Source organism: Peromyscus maniculatus, chromosome 4 (assembly GCF_049852395.1).
Source record: "Peromyscus maniculatus bairdii isolate BWxNUB_F1_BW_parent chromosome 4, HU_Pman_BW_mat_3.1, whole genome shotgun sequence".
NCBI classification, from domain to species: domain Eukaryota; kingdom Metazoa; phylum Chordata; class Mammalia; order Rodentia; family Cricetidae; genus Peromyscus; species Peromyscus maniculatus.
The window spans coordinates 99,993,329-100,015,904 of record NC_134855.1 but is presented as its reverse complement, the minus strand read 5'-3'; the positions used below and the strand labels follow the sequence as shown (position 1 = coordinate 100,015,904).

General features: G+C 42.5%; 2 protein-coding genes across 8 annotated transcripts in view; one reads left to right on the top strand and one right to left on the bottom strand.

Moving 5' to 3' along the window:
- The window catches only part of Patl2 (PAT1 homolog 2), an 82,480-nt gene that overhangs the window by 36,168 nt on the left and 23,736 nt on the right, over positions 1–22,576 (top strand). The window lies entirely within an intron of this gene.
- Positions 8,673–14,518, bottom strand: B2m (beta-2-microglobulin). The gene is made up of 4 exons (XM_006995122.4): positions 14,364–14,518; positions 11,507–11,785; positions 10,970–10,998; positions 8,673–10,061 (listed from the first exon to the last, which is right to left on the bottom strand). The coding sequence occupies exons 1-3, from the start codon at positions 14,446–14,448 to the stop codon at positions 10,985–10,987; spliced, it is 378 nt and encodes a 125-aa protein (XP_006995184.1). The 5' UTR covers positions 14,449–14,518; the 3' UTR covers positions 8,673–10,061; positions 10,970–10,984.

Here is a 22,576-nt window from a genome sequence, read left to right as displayed (position 1 = left end):
CACAATAAAGAAAAGATTAAACCGAGGGAATTCTGGAAAAGGAAAATCTGAGTAAATGAACCAGAACTACAGATGCAAGCATAACCAACAGAATACAAGAGATGGAAGAGAGAATCTCAGGCACTGAAGATACGATAGAGGAAATAGATTCATCAGTCAAAGAAAATGTTAAATCCAGCAAATTCTTACCACAAAACATCCAGGAAATCTGGGACACTATGAAAAGACCAAAACCTAACAATAATAGGGATAGAAGAAAGAGAAGAATTCCAGCTCAAAGGCGTAGAAAATATATTCAACAAAACCATACAAGAAAACTTTCCAAACCTAAAGAAGGACATGCCTATGAAGGTACAAGAAGCTATCAGAACACTAAATAAACTGGACCAGAAAAAAAGTCCCCTCACCACATAATAATCAAAACACTAAACATACAGAATTAAGAATATTAAGAGCAGCAAAGGAAAAAGGCCAAGTAACATATAAAAGCAGAGCTATCAGAATTACAACTGACTTCAATGGAAACTCTGAAAGCCAGAAGGTCCTGGACAGATATTTTGCAGACACTAAGAGACCACTGATGCCAGCCCAGACTACTATACCCAGCAAAACTTTCAATCACCATAGATGGAGAAAACAAGATATTCCATGACAAAACCAGATTTAAACAATACATACCCACAAATCTAGCCCTACAAAAAGTACTAAAAGGAAAACTCCAAACCAAGGAAGTTAGTTACACCCACAAAAGCAAGGCAATAAATAACCTCACACCAACAAACACCAAAGAAGGGAAACACACACTACCAACAACAACAACAAAACCAAAAGTAGCAGGAATTAACAATCACCGGTCATTAATATCTCAATATCGATGGACTCAATTCGCCTATAAAAGACACAGGCTAACAGAATAAGTACGAAAGCAGGATCCATCCTTCTGTTGCATACAAGAAACACACCTCAACCTCAAAGACAGACATTACCTCAGAGTAAAGGATTGGGAAAAGATTTTCCAATCGAATGGACCTAAGAAACAAGCTGGTGTAGCTATCCTAATATCTAACAAAATAGACTTCAAACTAAAATTACTCAAAAGAGATGGAGGACATTTCGTATTCATCACAGAAAAAAATCCATCAAGATGAAGTCTCAGTTCTGAACATCTATGCCCCAAATACAAGGGCACCTACATTTATAAGAGAAATATTACTAAAGCTTAAATCATACATCAAACCCCACACACTAGCCCACTTTCACCACTGGACTAGTCTGCCAGACAGAAACTTAACAGAGAAATAAGGGAAATAACATGTTATGGCTCAAATGGACCTAACAGATATCTATAGAACATTTTACCCAAACAAACAAACAAAAAAAAAAAGTACCTTCTCAGCACCTTATGGAATCTTCTCTAAAACTGACCACATACTCGGTAACAAAGCAAATCTCAACAGATATAAGAACATTGGAATAATCATCTGTGTCTTATTGAATCACCATGGCTTAAAGTTAGAATTCAACAACACAAATTGCAAAAAGCCTACAAACTCATGGAAACTGAACAATGCTCAACTGAATCATCACTGGGTCAAGGAAGAAATAAGAAAGAAATTAAAGACTTCCTAGAATTCAATGAAAATGAATGCACAACATACCCAAACTTATGGGACACCACGAAAGCAATGCTAAGAGGAAAGCATTAAGTGACTACATGAAGAAACCTCACACTATCGAATTAACAGCACACTTGAGAGTTCTAGAACAAAAAGAAGCAAACTCACCTAGTAGGAGTGGATGACAGGAAATAATCAACTTGAGGGCTGAAATCAATAAAATAGAAACAAAGAGAGCAATACAAAGAATCAATGAAATGAAGAGTTGGTTCTTTGAGAAAATCAACAAGATAGACAAACCCTTATCCAAACTAACCAAAAGGCAGAGAGAGAATATCAAAATCAACAAAATCAAAAATGAAAAGGGGGATGTAACAACAGATAGTAAGAAAATCCAGAGAATCATTAGGTCATAATTCAAAAACCTGTACTCCACAAAATTAGAAAATCTAAAAGAAATGGACCATTTTCTTGATAGGTACCATATACCAAAATTAAAGCAAGATAAGATAAACAATTTAAATATACCATAACTCCTAAGGAAATAGAAGCAGTTATTTAAAAAAACCAGGGCCAGATGGTTTCAGTACAAAATTGTACCAGATTTTCAAAGAAGAACTAATACCATACTCCTCAAATTGTTCCATCCAATAGAAACAGAAGGAACATTGTCAAACTCTTTTTATAAGGCTACAGTTACCCTAATACCCAAACCACACAAAGACACAGCCAAGAAAGAAAATTATAGAACAATCTCCCTCATGTACACTGATGCAAAAATACTCAATAAAATAATGGCAAACCAAATTCAAGAACACATAAAAAAAATCACCCACCATGATCAAGTAGTCTTCATTCCAGAGATGCAGGGATGGTTCAACATATGAAAATCTGTCAATGTAATCCACCATATAAACAAACTGAAAGAAAAAAAACCCACATGATTCATCATCATTAGATGCTGAAAAAGCCTTCCACAAAATCCAACACCCCTTCATGATAAAGGTCTTGGAGAGATCAGGGATACAAGAGACGTACCTAAACATTATAAAGGCAATAGACAGCAAGCCAACAGCCAACATCAAACTAATGGAGAGAAACTCAAAGCAATTCCACTAAAATCAGGAACAAGACAAGGCTGTCCACTCTCTCCATATCTATTCAATATAGTACTCAAAATTCTAGCTAGAGCAATAAGACAACAAAAGGAGATCAAGGGGATGCACACTGGAAAGGAAAAAGTCAAACTTTCACTATTTGCAGATGATATGATAGTATACCTAAATGACCCCCAAAATTCTACTAGGGAACTCGTACAGCTGATAAACACCTTCAGGAATGTGGCAGGATACAAGAATAGCTCAAAAAAAATTAGTAGCCCTCCCATATACAAATGATAAATAGGCTGAGAAAATAAGTCAGAAAAACATCACCCTTTACAATAGCCATAAATAACATAAAATATCTTCAAGTAACTCTAACCAAACAAGTGAAAGACCTGTATAACAATAACTTTAAGTCTTTGAAGAAAGAAATTGAAGAAGATACCAGAAAATGGAAAGATTTCCCATGCTCTTGGATAGGTAGGGTCAACATAGTAAAAATGGCAATCTTACCAAAAGCCATCTACAGATTCAATGTAATTCCCATCAAAATCCCAACACAATTCTTCACAGACCTCAAAAGAACAATACTCAACTTCATATAGAAAAAAAATATGATAGCCAAACAATTCTATACAATAAAGTAACTTCCAGAGGCATCACCATCCCTGACTTCAAGCTCTACTATAGAGCTATAATAATAAAAACAGACACGTGGATCAATGGAATCAAATTGAAGACCCTGACATTAATCCACACACCTATGAACACCTGATTTTTGACAAAGAAGCCAAAATTGTACAATGGGGAAAAAAGCATCTTTAACAAGTGGTGCTGGCATAACTGGATGTTGACATGTAGAAGAATACAAATAGATTCATATTTGTCATGATGCACAAAACTCAAGACCTCAACATAAATCCAGTTATACTGAACCTGATAGAAGAGAAAATGGGAAGTAGCTTGAACGCATTGGCACAGGAGACCACTTCCTAAATATAACACCAGTAGCACAGACACTGAGAGCAATAATAAATGGGACCTCCTGAAACTGAGAAGCTTCTGTAAGGCAAAGGACACAATAAATAAGACAAAATGGCAGCCTACAGAATGGGAAAAGATCTTTACCAACCCCACATCTGACAGAGGGCTGATCTCCAAAATATATAAAGAACTCAAGAAACTAGACATCAAAATACCAAATAATCCATTTTAAAAATGAGGTACAGATTTAAACAGAATTCTCAACAGAAGAATCTCAAATGGCTGAAAGACATTTAAGAATTGCTGAACATTCTTAGCCATCAGAGAAATGCAAATCAAAATGACTCTGAGACACTATCTTACACCTGTCAGAATAGCTAAGATCAAAAACACTCATGACTGCTTATGTTGGAGAGGATGTGGAATAAGGGGAATACTCCTCCACTGCTGGTGAGAGTGCAATCTTGTACAGCCACTCTGGAAATTGGTATGGAGGTTTCTCAGAAAATTGAGAAGCAACTTACCTCAGGACCCAGCAATACCACTCTTGGGTATATACCCAAAAGATGCTCAACCATACCACAAGGACACTTGCTCAACTATGTTCATAGCAGCATTATTTGTAATAGCCAGAACCTGGAAACAACCTAGATGCCCCTCAGCCAAAGAATGGATAAAGAAAATGTGGTACGTATACACAATGGAGTATTACTCAGCGGTAGAAAACAATGACATCATGAAATTTGTAGGCAAATGGATGGAACTAGAAAAAATATCCTGAGTGAAGTAATCCAGACCCAGAAAGACAAATACAGTATGTACTCATAAGTGGATATGAGATGCAAAGCAAAGGATAACCAGACCACAGTCCACAGCTCCAGATAAACTAGGTAACAAGGAGGACCCTAAGAGGGACACATGAATTGCCCCAGGAAGGGGAAATAGTTAAGATCTCCCGGGTAAACTAGGAGTGGGGTGGAGGGGGGAGGGGAGGGGAGGGGGGATGGGAATATGAGTGATCGGAGATGGGTGAGTTGGGTGAGGAACAGAGAGAGCAATGAAAGAGATATCTTGACAGAGGGAGCCATTATGGAGTTAGGGAGGAACCTGGTGCTAGGGAAACCCCCAGGAACTCACAAGGATGACCCCAGCTAAGACTCCTAGCAATATTGGAGAGGGTGCCTGAACTAGCCTTCCTCTGTAATTAGATAGATGACTACCCTAATTGTCATCATAGAACCTACATCCAGTAACTGATGGAAGCAGATGCAGAGACTCACAGCCAAGCACTGGGCCAAACTCCTGGAGTTCAGTTGAAGAGAGGGAGGAGGGATTATAGGAGCAAGGCGGGTCAAGGTCATGATGGGAAAATCCACAGAGACAGCTAACCTGAGCTAGTGGGATCTCATGGATTCTGGGCTGACAGCTGGGGAACCTGCATGGGACCAAACTAGGCCCTCTGAATGTGGGTGACAGATGTGTGGCTTGATCTGTTTGTAGGGCCACTGGCAGTGGGACCAGGGTCTTATCCCTGGTATATGAGCTGGCTTTTTAGAGCCCATTCCCTATGGTGGGATATCTTGCTCAGCCTTGATGTAGGGGGGAGGGGCTTAGTCCTGCCCCAACTTGGTATGCCAGCCTGTGTTGACTCCCCAAGGGAGTGCTTACCCCTTATGAAGAGGAGTGGGTGGGGGATGTGATAGTGAGAAAGTAGGGGAAGTGGGAGAAGGGGAGGGAAGGGAAACTGTAATTGGTATATAAAATGGAAAAAAAATTTAACTAAAAAAATAAAAATAAAAATAAAAAACAGGCAGAAGGTAACCAGGGTAATTTAAAGTTAAGAAAAGCAGGCTAGAAATTAGCCAAGCTAAGGCCTGGCATTTATAAGAAAGAATAAACTTCCATGTGTGATTTATTTGGGAGCTGGATAGTGGGTCCCCCAAAGAGCCAAAGGAGTAAGAATACAAAACAACCAACAATATATCTCAAACACAGTGGCAGAAATACTGCACAATACAGAGTTACTGTGGGGATTTGGTATAAACCGTGGAACCTGGTAGACAGTTGGAAGCCTAAGAAGGAAATTGGTGGAGCCCAGGGATGGGTGCAGTGCCTAGCACTCTGTCACGGGCACCAACCTTTTGATCCAGGTGATCCTACTGAGACACATGACTCTGGTCTCATGATCACAGACCATGGCTACACTTTACCTCTCCAACCAGGGAAGCAGAGGCCTCTAAGTGAGGCTGGGCAGCCCTAGAAAGCAGAGCCCATCACCTGGTCTCTACCTAGGCATCCAGCAGCTGATGTGGGACCCAGGTCTTTTGTCCTTCCTGTCTCAAGAATTCCTGCCAGGGTCGCTATTGGGCGGGAGAACTAGAAGCATGCACTTGCATTTGTGCTGAGTTTGTGACCCTGGCTGGGCAGGGAGACTGCACAAGGCTGTGTAGATAAACAGGAAGACAGCTGTCACAGGGACACCCCAGGTTGCAGAGCAGAGGTCACAAAGTAGGTTGATAAGGGGCAAAATCCTTCTGGAACTCCACTCTTGCTCCTCATCCCCATCCCTGCTGCCACTGCCTCCTGAAACACTTTCACTCTTTGTGACCTGCGCACTGAGCGCAGGTCGCCATATCGCCCACCAGGCTGTAGGCAAAAAGTGCCCTTAGTTAGAAAAAGGACTTCCCTACCCCCTCCCTCTTAGTTTCCTCTTCTGCCAAAGCCCTTTACAGGAAAGGGGAAGGGCAGTTGTTCTCTGTCCCCATCCGCCCAGAGATTAGATCAGCAATCCAGCTGTCCAGTCACACTTTATGCTTGCTGTGATGGTGACATTACTTGTAGTGTCCAGAAACTGAGGGTCAGAGGTTGCAGCCTACGAGATACTCAAGTCTTTATAATCTGGGTTTACAATCACACGTAAAAAGGTGTTTTTAAATTGTTTTATTTCTTGAAATTTTGTGGACCACTTTTTTGCTATGCCTGGCTAAAATAGCTGAATAAGTACAAGGCAACTCAAAAGGTGTAGTTTGGGATTTTTGTTTGTTTTAGGAATTTTACCTAGATTGTCACCATTTCAGAAAAGCATCACAGAACCGATAGAGTGAGAGCCATTGATGAGGCTCAAAGCAACATGGCAGAATGCGGTGCTAGAGAAGCCACACACACACACACACACACACACACACACACACACACACACACACACACAAAAGCCAGGTTTACTGCTCAAGGTTTAACCAGTAGACACAGGACTTGGGGACAGGAAGTTGGAAAGATAGTCTTTCTTGCACCCTGAGGTGCCAAAAAAGTTCCACTAAAACAGTTAGGGAGGGTCCACATCTCCACCTGCAGCCTGCCCTGAGGTTATTTTCAAGGTAACAAGGGTCTTTTTAAGGTGTCTTGTGGGGAAATGGTTCAGTTTCAAGCAAAGTTTGGTTTCCAGCACCCAAGTCTGTAATTCCAGCTCTAGTCTCTGGCCTCCAAGAGGACTAGCCTTCACATACACACACACAGATACACACACACACACACACACACACACACACACTCTCTCTCTCTCTCTCTCTCTCTCTCTCTCTCTCTCTCTCTCTCTCTCTCTCTAAAATTAAAAAAAAAGTTTCTTTTTAAGGTGTCTTGGCAGGGTAGAGGGTGGGGTTCTTTCTGCCAAGTCGGTCCCCCAGGTTCTTCTTGAGCTCCTGGCTGCTGGACAAAGCAGCCTTTGGGGGTGCTAGCCCAAACTCCTTCCCTTCGGCTGAGTTCCCAGGCTGCCACTGCAGTCTTGTTCTTGAACAGCTTCGGCTGGGCTCAGACCTTGGGATGTCTCGGTGAAGGAAGAGCTTCCCATGAAGTTCCCTTACCCTGTTGAAGCCCAGTAGTAACACAGCCATCTTGAACCCTACTGAAACTTCACTAACCAAGCAAGATTAAACAGGAGACTGAGAATCAAACTCTATATCTAGAACCCCAAGGAACTTTGTCCCAGATTGCTGTCTTCTGGGCCCATTTACCTCTCATAAAAATCATTTATTGGGGGCATGGAAGATGCCTCAGTTTTTACACCTTGGGACCGGGTTCAATCCTCAGTACTCATGTAAAAGCTGGGAGTGGTGATATGTGCCTGTAATCCCCGCGCTGGGGAGGTGGAAACTAGAGGATCCCTGTCTTAGTCAGGGTTTCTATTGCTGTAAAGAGACACCATGACCACGGCAACTCTTATAAAGGAAAACATTTCCTTAGGGCTGGCCTACAATCCAGAGGTTTAGTCTGTTATCATCATGGCAGGAGCATGGCTGCATGCAGGGAGACATGGTGTTGGAGAGGTAACTAGGAGTTCTACATCTGGATCTGCGGCCAGGAGGAAGAGACTAAGACACACTTTCTCCAGCAACGCCACACCTACTAATAGTGCCAGTCCCTATGAGCCTATGGGGCCATTTTCTTTCAACCCACCAGAATCCCTAAGGCTTGCTGGCCAGCTAAATCTCCAAATTTGAGGTTCAAAGAGACTCTGTCTCAAAATATCAGGTGGAGAGTAATAGCAATTGAAGATATTCAACAAGAAGCATTTCTGGCCTCCGAATACACACACACATGCATGCATGCATGCATGCATGCACAAACGTATACATACAAAAAAATTAAAAGGTTTAGCAGTTAAGAGTGCTAGCTGCTCTTCCAGAGGACCCATGGTTTAGTTCCCAGCACCCACATGGTGGCTCACATTCATTCATAACTCTAGTTCCAGGGGATCTTACAGCCTCTTCTGAACTTCATAGGCACCAAGCATACATGTGGTGTACTTATGTACATGTATCATACACATAAGAATAAATGAATAATTATAAATTTAAAATAACAATTGAGTGAATAAATGAATAAGCTTTGTGATACAGGACTAATTATCCCACTTTGGAGTTATGGTGACTCTAAACCAGTAATTAATTGTTATAACAAAATACTTGACACAAGCTACTTAATTAGATTTATTTAACTTACAGTTTTGAATTCCAAAACTTAAATGATTAGCACAGACTCTATGCCAAAGTTTCCTTCTTTATGCCAACAGCAATGGGAAAAATGCATCAGGAGTAAGCACGTGATTATGCGTTAGACCAGCAGAAGGAACAGAAGGGGCTAGGTTTGCTGCCTTTATAATAACCCTTTCAGAACTCAAAAAGACCTGAGAGCACCACAGGACCTCCCACTAGACCCCACCTCTTAGAAGTCCAACCACAAAAGGACCTTTGGGGATACAACTAAATTATATCAAATTTAAAAGCTCAAGTCAGAATTTTATAGTAACTTTGTATTAGGATTCAAACTCAGTTCTATCAGCATTTCCACTTTAACACTAGCCCTTAGAAACTTTGAACTGGTGGTGGGGCTTTCAGACTAGGTGTGCTGTAGGCACAACAGAATTGAACAGGAAACACAGTACTCACTGATGCCCCACCTACATCCTTCAGTAAGAGCCAGTCAGTCCTCAGCTTTTGCATGTCGGTACTTGCACACCACCATATCTGGGCTTTCATCCTACCACACAGTCCTGGAGAGCCAGCAACAGGCTTGTCCACATTGCCAAGACAAACTTTAAGATGTGGTTTTTGCTCTAGAGCTCCCTGTGGGACCAGCACTTCTGAAATCCCTACTCCCCTCTCAACTCCTTCCTATTCCCTGTCACCAGCCACACTCCTACTGTTTTGCTTTGGAGTCATTTCTTAGTTATGTTCATCTCCTGGTTCAGGAGCCTGCTTCTATGAGAACCTCTTAAGACACACACTGGCTCTTCAGGTGATAAAAACCACATGCGCATTTGCAGGCATTTAAGGATACCTAGAAACCACTTCGTGTAACACTCTGGCAATGTCTAGCAAATGTCCTTTTTTTCTTTATTTTTGAGTAAAAATAACAAAGAGGAAGTAACCCATGGAGTTGGGGGAGAGGATTGTTAGGCACAATGTGCTTTACCAAAAAGAAAATATCTCAGGTTTCTTAGATTAAAAAAAAAAATCACTTAAGTTGTAATAGGCCAAAGATGAATAATTCCATCCAACTAATAAGATGTACAAAGGGTTTGATATATGATCAACTATTATTTTTAATTACATTTACTAGCAGTTTTTTTTCTTTCAAATTATCAAAATGGTTTGTTTCTGATCAAAATACTCATTGATGCTTTATTATTTCAGATATGTAGGGTGTTAGTCTTCAATTTTTTTTTGGAAAACATGCAGAATTCAAAGTTACAAAGAAGATGATGTGTCATTACTATTCCTCACTGTGTGCATAAATTGTACAGCATATTAAAAACTGAGAAATACTCTGGAGTTAAACTCGTCCAAATGAAGCATCTTCAGACCTGAAAAGAAAAGGGGAAGAGAAGGGAGGAAGGAGGGAAGGAGGAAGTTAGCAGAGCATTTACTTCATTCGAATTACAGACCTCACCACCAGTGGGTCTAGCATCTGAGTGTAACCACCTTCTTAAAGGAAGTGGGTCCTGGCTCCACCATTTGGTGACTGTGTGCTCAGATAACCCATCCTCTCTAATACTCTCTCTCAAATCAATCCCCCTTTCCTAGAAATAAAATCATACAAGATCGAATGAGATTTTGGCCCCAAGGTCCCTGGACAGTGGGATTTCATTGAAAATAAGGATTTTCTACACTAGACCACATCTAACACAGAAGCCTGAGTTCCCGTCATGTGCTTCTAGACTTCCTTCTGAGACAGCTATGATGGTGCCTTTACATGGAGTTACAATATTCTATATCCGTTTCTTTCCTAGAGTGGTCTGAAAGCCTCTAGAAGGTAAACCTAGTGCCCACCAAATGAGACAGAACAAGAGACTGAGGGGTGATGAAACTCTGTCAGCCCCACTCTTGGCTGAAGAGCAAGGCCACTGCCACACAAAGAAAGCAAGTGGTTCATTGTCCATGGCCTTTTCAGCAGAAATGCCAAGGAGAAAACAGAAGAACCACCAAACCCTTAAGGTGGGGTAGATAACTGCCCGTCTCTCTTGGCCACATACTAGCAGGCTGAGAGCTCCCTTTAGAGGGTTAGTGATGGTGGCAGAGCCAGACCTGTAGTTACGTGCCTCCTTCCTGCCAATCCACAGGATAAAGGAATGTAACCCCAAAGGATTCTTCTGTGGCTACTGACAAGCTACCCTGATTAACGTCTTTTGTACACAATAGAACTCAAAGCCTTATGCATGCTAGGCATGTGCTCTACCCCCAAAGGCCCATTTCTTAAGGTCAAGAAACTTACCTCCATGATGCTTAATCACAGGTTTCGATCTATGAAAAAAGAAAATGGGAAAAAATTTTTTTTTTACTTTTATTCTGCTAAGTACTAACAGACGTCCCAAAGTGTTACAATAAGACCAGTAGAATAAATAGGTTGTTGTTAGCATTGAGTACTTGTTGAGAACCACCCAGAGATCCACCCCTGTCTACAGTCTCCAGTACCTAGCCAAGGTACTGGAACATCCAGAATTGTAGATACATGAGGGCAGGGATTGCAAGCCAAGGCCTGTGCCTTCCCGACATGCTCTTTGGCACTTTGTGTGCATCAGGCTGCCAGGAAAACTGGAGGAAGCCACAGTAAGAAGTCTGGGACAGTAGATGCTGCTGCTGCTCCCTGCTCTTACAACAGTGAACTACTCAGAAGGCTCCACTGATCCGTGCTTTGGGGGTATTCCCTAACAATCTCAGTATGCAGATTTTTGAAATAGCAAAGCAGTTTTAGGCTGTGACTTGACACAGATAGAGCTTTCAGAAACTAAGGAAGAACTTGAAGACTCACCCCAGGTGACAACCTTGGGCTCTTTCAGAGTGGTGTGTGTAACTCTGCAGGCGTACTTATCAGTCGCAGTGGGTGTGAATTCAGTATGAGCCAGGAGATAGAAAGACCAGTCCTTGTTGAAGGACAGATCTGTGTACTCCACTTTTTCTATCTTCTCTCCGTTCTTCAGCAGTTCGATGTTAATGTGGGGTGGGTGAAACTGCGACACGTAGCAGTTCAAGAAGTTCAGTTTGCCATCCTCTGGTGGGTGGCGGGTGTATACTTGCACTTGTGGGGTACCTAAGGGTCACAGAGAAAGACAAATAACAACTGCTGGGGCTTTTTCCTTGGAGCTAACTGCATCACAGTCTACACCATGCCCCATGTCACACTTGGTCATCTAGTTCTCCCACTTCCACTTCTGCTCTGGACAGGTGATCTTCTGCTTCCCCAAAAGGCTACCTACATTTTGAGAACCACATCATGACATTATCTTTTCCTCGAAATCCTGTACACAGGCCTTTGGTTTTTCCTAACTGGCTTGTAAGCAGTGTCTTCTGTCACTAGAGACGGCTGGATTTTTAAGAAGCTTTCTTGGAGGCTCTCAAGAACTATACTCATCCCTTCCCTTAATTAATGTCATGGCCCACCTGCTTTCCAAATCTCAAGTCTCATTCCGCACACCCTCTGCAGTATCCATATCATAGTACCTACATCCTTGTATGCTGCGTCAGCCCCAATCACTTTCTTTCTTATTTTTATCCCCTTCCTTTTTACTTAATGTTCCCCCGCAGACTGCCTAACATGTATTGTCTGATACAGAGCAGAAAGCTGAGCCTTGCCCCTCAGGTGGCAGGGTTAGTGTTATTTCCTCCCTCCTTATGTCCCTATGCACGTCATTCCAGGGTCCACTCCTGCCAGGTACAATCTCTCTGTTCCAGCCCAGAGTTAACAGGCCAAAGCAAAGCTCTGATTTCATGAACTAGAAAACAAACAACATCTAAATAGCTACAGAAGCTAGCAAAACTTTTAAATGGTTGGGTTAGGATGGATAAATCCAGTAGGGAGAAGTGAGGGCTGTGATGAATGAGAAAGAATATACTCAGCTAGAACTAAGTGGAGCAATGTATACAGGAGCAGGATAGTGTTTCTAGTCAGCGCTTTCAAATGGCTGCCCTAACTAAACATGTTGGGAATAATTACCTCACAATATAGAGGCCTGCATGTGTGTGCACGTATATGAGCACCATAGCTCTTGTGTGGATTTAGGAGTCATTTCTCTTCATCCACCAAGTGGCATCTGAGCTCAAACTCAGGCTTAGTATCTCTACCTGCTGAGCCAGTTCATTGGCTTTCTTGTGTTTTCTCCATCCATCCATCCATCCGAGACAAAGTTTTGCTCTGTAGACTGGCCTCAAACTCTTGTCTCAGCCTCTCCAGGGCTGAGATTACAGGCATGAGTCGCCACACCTGGCTTATAATATACTTCCAAATACATATATATATATATATATATATATATATATATATATATATATATATATTCAGGGTACATGGTCTCTAAAGGGCAGCTACTTATTTCATGTAGAAGGAGGTAGGGAGAAGGAAAGGCATCTGGGAACTGCGGCCAGCTCTACGTATCCAGAAGCACTGGAGGAAAGGTTACTAGCTCGGTCAAGAACTACGGTTAAGGTTTCAATGAAGCCTTGGGTTTTTCTCCTGTAAAGTTAAAGTGAAGATAAGCCAGAAAGCGCCTTACATTTGAGGTTTTAGTAACAAGAATATTAAATGCCAGAGTTCAGAGGCCAGGTTCATCCTGCCTGGAATCCTCTGGGAAAGAACGATCCCTTCTTACACAATTTAGACAAGTGTTGGGCCAGGTTTGAATCTGGGCCCCGCCACTTTTCTACCTCTATGACTTCTTGAATTATTTATCCTCAAGAGTCTTGGTAACTATACTGAATTATCTTTGCCCCAGAATTCACAACTTCCCTGGCTTTGACAAACTTGGAGTTTCCGAAACCGAAAGTAGATGCTCTATCTTGTAAAACAGCCAGGCTGCGTGGCAAAAAGGAAAGCCTGTGTGAAGTACCAAGGGCCCAAGGCATCCCAGCCTGCTTTACAGACTATGATCCCGGAAGGACAGGGGCACTTCTAGAAACAAATGGGGTTACTTCCAAAAGGCCTACTTTTACCCCAAATGGCATAAATAGGCCTCACTTCCAATTCCAACTGCCATTAATCCTTGTGTGAATAAATTACTTAAAATCCCGATGCCTCGGGTTCCCCATCTGAGAGACAAAAGGAACCATAATGTTTACAGCTTAAGCTCAGTTTCCAAGTTATAAACCACGCAGCGTCCTCAGCATTACAGTAAACTGCCATACCCCACCGCCTTTATGATGAATACTAAAAGCATTAATGAGACGAGGTAAATTAACGGTCGAAAAAACTTTGGAAACAGCAGAGCCTAGGACCCACGCCCATTTCTCTAGACTTTGCCTCATTGGACCCCAAGCGCTCGGAAAGTGCAAAGGCAGCTGGGCGGCTGCGGTCTGATTTCCTGGGTTCCCTGGGTCTAGTCCAAGGCCCTCTTCTCCGCACCTTCGAAGCAGACCCACCCTCCCGCTGCGCTGGGAGAGTCCGGGGGGGGGGGTCCTGGCAAGCAAAGAGCAGGAGAGAAGCTTTCCCCACCTCCAGCGCTGACAGTCCGTCTACACAGTCCCAAACCGCGTCCACACTGCTGCCTCGAGGCAGCAAGAAGGGGGCGGCGGGACTCCCACCTCTTCCCCGGGAGACCCAGCCCTGTCCAATCCCGTCGGGAAGGAGAACTAAGGAGAAATCAGAATTAACGCCGGGAGAGGAGAAAGACACTCACGCTCGATAGCGTCCGAGTAGTCCAGTGAGGCAAGCATCAGAAAGGCCACGACCATAGAGCCCACAGAGCCCACAGAGCGAGCCATCGTTGCGCGCCGGTCGGAGCGAAATGAGTGCGGCCGGGGCTGGGCGCACTCTTATACTCCCCACTCTCGCAGCCAATCCGGATCCAGATCAGGAGGCCGTCACCAGTCTCCTAGATGGTGACGCTGAACTAGGTTAAAAAGGGACTTTCCTATTTTCAGTTTCATGTTCTTATAAAGTCCCGTGGTGCTTTGAACAGCCTGGGCGGACCCTCCGTACCCTGCAATCAGGGGCGCTTCTGAGCTTGGTGTATCTGGTCCTTCATCCTAGGAAGGACCTCCATTCGTTCTAATGCTAGTCAGAGAAGGGCTTAGGACCTGAAGTTTTCATTCTTGAAAAGTAAAGCCAGAACAATTAAGAGCATTAACTGGCAGAACTCAAACCTTGGATTATAACTCCAACCCAGGAATAAGAAGGCGGTTTCAGGATTCCCTGTGCAAGGACCCTCCTGCCCTAAGGGTAGCTCGGCGAATCTTGCTCGCTTCACGCTTCTCGAAGGTTTCTCCTTTGGGTGGAGAACTTCCTCGGGTATGCTTGCTAAATTTAGGTAAATTTCTGTTTCATTTGTGGGTGTGGGGAAAAGACAACGGCTTACAGTTCTGAGTTTCCAGGCCATTCTCTTAATAGTACCGCACTAGAACAGTGCCATTGGTAAACTAACTGAACAAGTGACGTGAATTCCACGAATAAATTATTTTTCTGGATAGGGAAGAGAGAACTGAGAGGCATAACCCTGGGGTTCCTGCTTTATCCGCTTGGAAGACAAAGGCAGTTTTATTCAGAATGTGTATTACATCAGCTGAGGGGTCCATCAAGGAAGTTAAACTCCTGGCCAGAAGCGCGTGACAGAGACAAGCAGTGACCACCGGGGTTCTGGAGACACTACCGCCACAAGTAGCCAAGTTGATGGCAGCGTTAGTGAGTGAACAGTAGGAAGCGGAAGTGGAGCATAGGGACATGGAGGGAGATCTTGGAAAACACCGTAGCGACTTTGGGCTGGGCTTCCCCAAGGAGCACAACATAATTTCTGGGTTTCTTTGACATTAACTATCAAGCTATTAACAATCTCTAGTGTGGAGCCCGTGTCTAAACTAGAGAAAACAGAATATTCTCCACGGACCTTAATGAGATAATAAACAGATATCCACTCCTACAGTGCCTACATAGTATTTTTATCCAGTAATGTTTAAGGATCATAATTATTAATGTTATTTTCTCATCCCTTTCTGTAACTCTGAAATATAAGAATAATTGTTAAGCATAAAGGTATGAATTAAGATACTTTCTTCCATCTAGTTAAAAAAAAACTCATTTAACACATTTAAGACCTGAAATATTAATGTTAAATTATACTAAACACAGCTAGTGTTGAATTGTACTAGAAAAATGCTTTAGGAAAATAGTAAACTACAGGGCTTTTGTTTTGTTTTGTTCCTAGTTTACTATATCATTAAAGGTAGGATCTTTTCTATTGACGTATAAACCCAATTTAAAATCAGAAAGAAAGAAGCCACAGTGGGGAAGCTGAGATCGGGCACACACTCCAGATGGGGTACTGGGGAAGCTGAGAGAAGGATTGCTCAGGCTAGAAGTTCGAGACCAGTCTAGACAAGAAGGTCTCATCTCAAGGAAGAGCCAGAAGATGGAGAAGTATTTTCAGTTTTTTGCATGTGGGGACTTCTGTGTTTTCTCGAACTGCCATTTATGACATGTCTGGATAATAATGAAAGGAAAAGAAAATGATTGTTTAAATATTAAGAGTGCCGGTGAGATTGCCATCAAACCTGACAACCCAATTTCAATCCCTGGGACCCACGTGGTGAATGGAGAGAACCAGCTCTGCAAGTGTCCTCTGACCTCTGCGCGCGCGCACACACACACACACACACACACACACACACACACACACAGTCAACAAATAAAATAAAAAAGAAAAGAGCCCTGTGTGTCCAAGGGAACCAACTTTGAAATCTATAAACATAACAATTTAATAGTATTATCTCCCAGGAGACTAATTAACTGGTGAACTGGTGGCCTTTTTTTTTTTTTTTTTTTTTTGCCTATGTGATTGCCTAAAAAGGTTTTTGCAGTCAATACTTCAAATTCAAAATGGTAAATATTGGCAAGAATTATTTCAAAAGAACTAGAATTTTTATGTACTCCTGGTAGCAATGTAAATGGTATAAGTACTTTGGAAAACAACATAATAATTTTATTGAAAACAACAAAGTTTGGGGGTTAGAGAGATGGGTCAGTGGTTAACAGCAATAGTCACTCTTGCAGAGGACTGGGGTTCAATTTCTAGCACCCATATGGTAGTTCTCAACTCCTAATCCCAGTTTCAGAGGATCCAACAGGCATACACATGGTGCACATACAAGCATACAGACAAAATGTCCATACAAACAGAGCAAAGTACATCAGTCTGGAAAAGGTTGTTGTTTCTTTTTAATTAAACACAATGGACCATAAGATCTAGTCTCTGCATTCAGGTGTTTTCCAGGAAGAAAACAAAAGCATATATTATACAATGACTTGTACATGAATGTTCACCAGAGCTTTGTTTGTAAAAGCTGTAAACCAGAAATAATCCAGACCACTACCAACAGGCGAATGGATAGATACGTGGTGGTGTAGATCTGTCAATGGAATACTATTAAGCATAAACAAGAAAAAATGATGCAAGAGCATGAATCAAATTAATAATTCCGGAAGAAGCCAGATGGAATAATGTACTCTGTATGAGTCTGCTTATATAGAACTTACAAATGATACACTAGTCTGTAATGACAGACAGAAAGCAGGTGGGTGGTTTCCAGGGGACAGAAGGAGCATAAGAAGCAGGAGAACGTGTTGGTGGTGAAAGCTCTTAATTATTTAGAGTTTGATGGTGGTTTTATAGATGTGTTTATATATACTATTATTCATCATATACTTTAATATACTTATAGTATATTAATTATTATGGTTAAAAAAGGTAAACCCCGAGGCTGGAGAGATGGCCCAGTGGTTGAGAGCACTTATTGCTCTTTCAGAGCATGGGATTTGCATCCCAGCACCCACACTGGGCAGCTCACAAACACTGTTAACTTCAGGTCCAAAAGATCTGCCACGCCACTCTAGCCTTTGTAGGCAGAGGTGCACATGTACACACACTAAATAAGTAAGTAAATAACTCTTAAAAAGAAAGACAAACATTGGAAGCACAGATACTTATTGCTAGATTTCAAAAACAAAACAAAGTGCTTGAGCAGGAAGAAAAGTAAGATCAAGTAGAGAGACAGGCACAGGTTAAAGTTCATGTGAGTGGACCTCTATCAGCAGTTTTCTGAGACAGGTTTGTCTACACAGTTGGTCCACTAGAAACAATGGAGCATTTGTGCTGAGATCTTTCAAATGTTGTCCTCAGTCCCTTGCTAGTCAAAGCATGATCTAACATCAGCACCACCAATATCTAGGAGCACCTGAGTAAGCAGGCTCTTGGGTCCATCTCAGACAAACTGTAGCAAAATCCCCCTTTGGCAGCATTTCCAGATGACTCATATCTACACTAACGAATGTGAAACTGCTAACCCAAACTATACAACTGTTTCGAAAGTAGATATTTTCATTTATAGATAAGAAAATTGAAACCAGGAAAGCACGTATATAGAGGGAAGAAGTTCTACAAAATTAGGATAATTTCATGTATGTTCATTGAATTGCTTATTTTCAACTTTAATAAAATTTACACAGTGTCCATGTTGTTCTGTTATCAGAAGCTGGGTGGGGTCCTTCTACTCAGGCAAAAGCAAGGAATGGTATTTCCAATGTTGGTAGTCCCAGGCCATTGAATATCAAAGGCTGGCAGGTTGGCCTGCCAGACTCAGAGACATAAACCGCCGAGCTCTAAGAACTAGAGACTTATTTCTAGAGCCAGGCACCATATGTCTGAGATTGAGAGCCCTGGTTGCTCATGTTGGAGGCTTAATGCTCTGCGTTTTGATTGTCAAAGGCCATGTACTCAGTATCTAATGAAACCCTTGGTTTGCAGCAGCAGCAGCAACAGTCAGTCCCCAGCAGCAGCCAGTATTACGGTTCCTAAGCCTTTGATATGAGTCTCCTCAGTCTTAAGGTTTGCCAGCTACCTGGAACTCTTCTGGTGACCAGGACTCCCAACCTCTCATCTTCAGCAACTCAACTTTTCATCTTCTGTATTGTCTTAGTTAAGGTTTTCATTGCTGTGAAAAGATACCATGACCACAGCAACTCTTATAAAGGAAACGTTTAATTGTGGTGGCTTGATTACAGTTCAGAGGTTTAGTCACTCATGGTTGTAGCTAGAGTTTTCCTGCCTTGCCCACAGTCAGGACAAATCTTTGTCACCCGCCAGTCCCACAGCTGCTCAGACCCAACCAAGTAAACACAGAGACTTATATTGCATACAAACTGTATGGCCGTGGAAGGCTTCTTGCTAACAGTTCTTATAGCTTAAATTAATCCTATACCTTGCCACGTGGCTTGTGGCTTACCGGTGTCTTCACATGTGGCTTGTCATGGCAGCAGCTGGCAGTGTCTCTCTCTCTCCGCCTTCCGCTTCCCAGAATTCTCCTCTCTTCCTGTCCCACCTACCTCCTGCCTGGCCACTGGCCAATCAGTGTTTCATTTACTGACCAATCAGAGCAATTTGACATACAGACCATCCCACAGCACTTCCCCTTTTCTTTTTTTAAAAAGGAAGATTTTAACTTTTACACATCTCCAAAGCCAGCTTGATATATTTGGGAATTTGGGCGTAGTTTCTCTTACTGCTTCCTGCTGGAGGGGGGCGCTGTATCTTATGGGGACACAAAGAAAATTTTAGGATCATGGAGTAGTCTGTGAGGCTGTATCATCTGAGCCAGTTGCCTTGAAACGATTCTGGATGTTGGATCATCTGGGCCATGGTGTCATCAGAGACCTTTCAGGTGGTCTTGGCTAGTCAAACCTGATGTATCTTAATCTGGAACAAATCCATAGCCTCTGGCTTTCTGTAGAAACAAAAGCAGAGCCTCTTTTCCAAAGCAACATATCTTTATATCCAAATTTTGAAGTCAAGGTACCTTTAAAATATACATTTTGGCATAACTCAACAGCTTTTGGAATCAAATGTTTTTCTTCAGTTACAAATATCAAAGAGAACATAATCCAGATTCTCTGTGTGATAGCCATCTTTATGTGGCTTATGTTTTATATTACCTTGAGCCTATTGCTTTAAACTGCAGCCTTCTAAGACTGAAAAGGCGCTGTGGCTGCTGGCTCCGCCCACTTCAGCTTCTCAACATGGCGGTGGTACGTTTTCCACCAGCTTTGGGAGCCATCAATTCTCAGAAATAGTGGGTCTATGCTTCTTATCAAAGCAGCATGTAGCCCAGAAACCTCTTTTTGTTTTGTACTAGCAAAGGCTAAATCCACCACACAGCTTAATGTGCCACTTGCAGAGGCCTCATTTCCACCATACTGCAGGTCAAGCACACACGCCAGGAACCCGCCAGTAACTCAAACCGGCAGCTGCTGCTCATTTGAGAGAGACAATTAGGAAACTGTTTTTAGTTCTGTTTTAGAATCTTTTCTCAGGTTTTAGGTGGAAACTCTTGCCAACTCGTTGGGCGCCATTTGTAGCTAGAGTTTTCCTGCCTTGCCCACAGTCAGGACAAATCTTTGTCACCTGCCAGTCCCACAGCCGCTCAGACCCAACCAAGTAAACACAGAGACTTATATTGCATACAAACTGTATGGCTGTGGCAGGCTTCTTGCTAACAGTTCTTATAGCTTAAATTAATCCATTTCCATAAACCTTGCCACGTGGCTTGTGGCTTACCGGTGTCTTCACATGTGGCTTGTCATGGCAGCAGTTGGCAGTGTCTCTCTCTCTCTGCCTTCCGCTTCCCAGAATTCTCCTCTCTCCCTGTCCCACCTACCTCCTGCCTGGCCACTGGCCAATCAGTGTTTTATTTACTGACCAATCAGAGCAATTGGACATACAGACCATCCCACAGCACATGGTAGAGAGCATGGCGGCATGCAGGCAGGCATGGTGCTAGAGAAATAACCAAATGTCCCACATCTTGCAGGCAACAGGAAGTTGATTGAGTCACTGGGCAGTTACTGTGGATATTACTCTATGTAAATAAAACACTGATGGCCAGTGACCAGGCAGGAAGTATAGGCGGGACAAAGAGAGAGGAGAATTGGGGAAACAGGAAGAAGGAGGGAGAGACACTGCAGCCACCGCCAGGACAAGAGCATGTAAAGATGCTGGTAAGCCACCAGCCACGTGGCAAAGTATAGATTTATAGAAATGGGTTAATTTAAGATAAAAGAACAATTAGCAAGAAGCCTGCCACAGCCATACAGTTTATAAGTGATATAAGTGTCTGAGTGATTATTTTATAAGTGGATTGTGGGACTGCGGGGCTTGGGGAACCTGGAGAGAAGCCCTCCAGCAACAGGCAGTATCCTGAATATATGAAACCTCAAAGCCTGCCCCCACAGTGACACATGTAGATGGACTTTTCTTTCCCACACACCAGTTCCCAAATAGCCAACACAGACACTTAATATAAGTTATAAATGCTCAGCTGATAGCTCAGGCTTATTACTAACTAGTTCTTACAACTTAAATTAACCCATATTTCTTAACTAAGTTCTACCACATGGCTCATGGCTTGCTACCTCATTTCATACACATCTTGCTTCCTCTGTGTCTGGCTGGCAGCTCTCTGACTCTACCCTTCTTCTTCCAAGAATTCCCCTAGTCTGACTCTCCTGCCCAGCTATAGGCCAGTCAGTTCTTTATTAACCAATGAAAGTAATACATATTTACAGTGTATAAAGACTGTTCTACAGCAGATACACTTCCTCCAGAAGGTGTGGATCAGATTAGAGGTGTACCCTCCAGCCTCAAGGTCTGGATTAAAGGCATGTGTCATCCAGCCTTCTCCAAAAAGACCACGCTTCCTCCTACAAGGCCACATCTCCTGATAGTGATATTCTCCATGAGCTTATGGGGGCCAAATACATTCAAACTACCACATGTATACTTCCTCCATCCTTTGTCATCTCTGCCTGTTGCTCTCAGGAACTCTTTAGCCTCCTCCTCACTGCAGCCTCACTACCACTACCCTGTCTCCTCTTCAGAGTTGTCTGGGTTGGTTTCTTGTCAGCTTGACACAGCTACAGTTATTTAGGAAGAGGAACCTCAATTGAGAAAATGCTACATGAGATTACCTGTAAGTCTACAGGTCTTTTTCTTGATTAATTATTGATATGATTGGTCTCAGCCTAGGGGGCAGAGAGGTGGTGCTACCAAGGGCAGGTTGTTAGATAAGAAAGCAGGTTGAGCTAGCCACAAGGAGCAAGCAGGTAAGCAGCATGCCTCCATGCATTCTGCTTCAGTTTCTGCCTTGACTTTCCTCAGTGATACACTCTAGTCAGAAGTTTCTCCAATCCCACCTGGCCCTGCAGTCCTGGAGCCACTTATAAAATAATCACTCAGAGACTTATATTAATTACAAACTGTATGGCCTGTGGCTTTAGCTTCTTGCTGACTGGCTCTTTCATCTTAAATTAACCCATTCCTGTTAATCTATATGTTGCCATGTGGCTATGGAGTCCTGTCTCCTGTCATCTTGTTGCTCCATCTGAGGCAGGCTTGAGTCTCCTGACTCCATTCTTCTTCTCTCTGTGTCTGTTTGGATTTCCTACAAGCTTTCTTGCCATAGGCCAAAACAGCTTTATTTATTATCCAATGGGAGGCACACATATTCATAGCATACAGAAAGACATCCCACAGCACTTCCTCTTTTCTGTCTAATCAAAAAGGAAGGTTTTAACTTTAACACAGTAAAACTATATATAACAAAAACAGTTATCAAGCAAGAATTACAGTTACAATATCTAGTCTATTTGTATTCGGCAAAATTAAAGAAAATATCCTTATTTTATCATCTATCCTTATTTTTGTGAGTATAAAGTTTTATATCTAATTTATTTTTTATCATGACTAAGGAAAACTATTACTATCTAGTCTTTAACTCTATCAAAGACCCCAGAAGGATATATTACCTGAGTAAACAGGGTCTGCATTGCAAGCAACTTCCATAATTCTAG

Bases quoted from the DNA above. Each gene is read 5' to 3' on its own strand.
- B2m (XM_006995122.4), bottom strand. From the start codon at position 14,448: ATGGCTCGCTCTGTGGGCTCTGTGGGCTCTATGGTCGTGGCCTTTCTG. The intron at 11,786-14,363 runs GTGAGTGTCTTT...TGTGACCCTTAG, and splicing joins CTACTCGGACGCTATCGAGC to GTACCCCACAAGTGCAAGTA.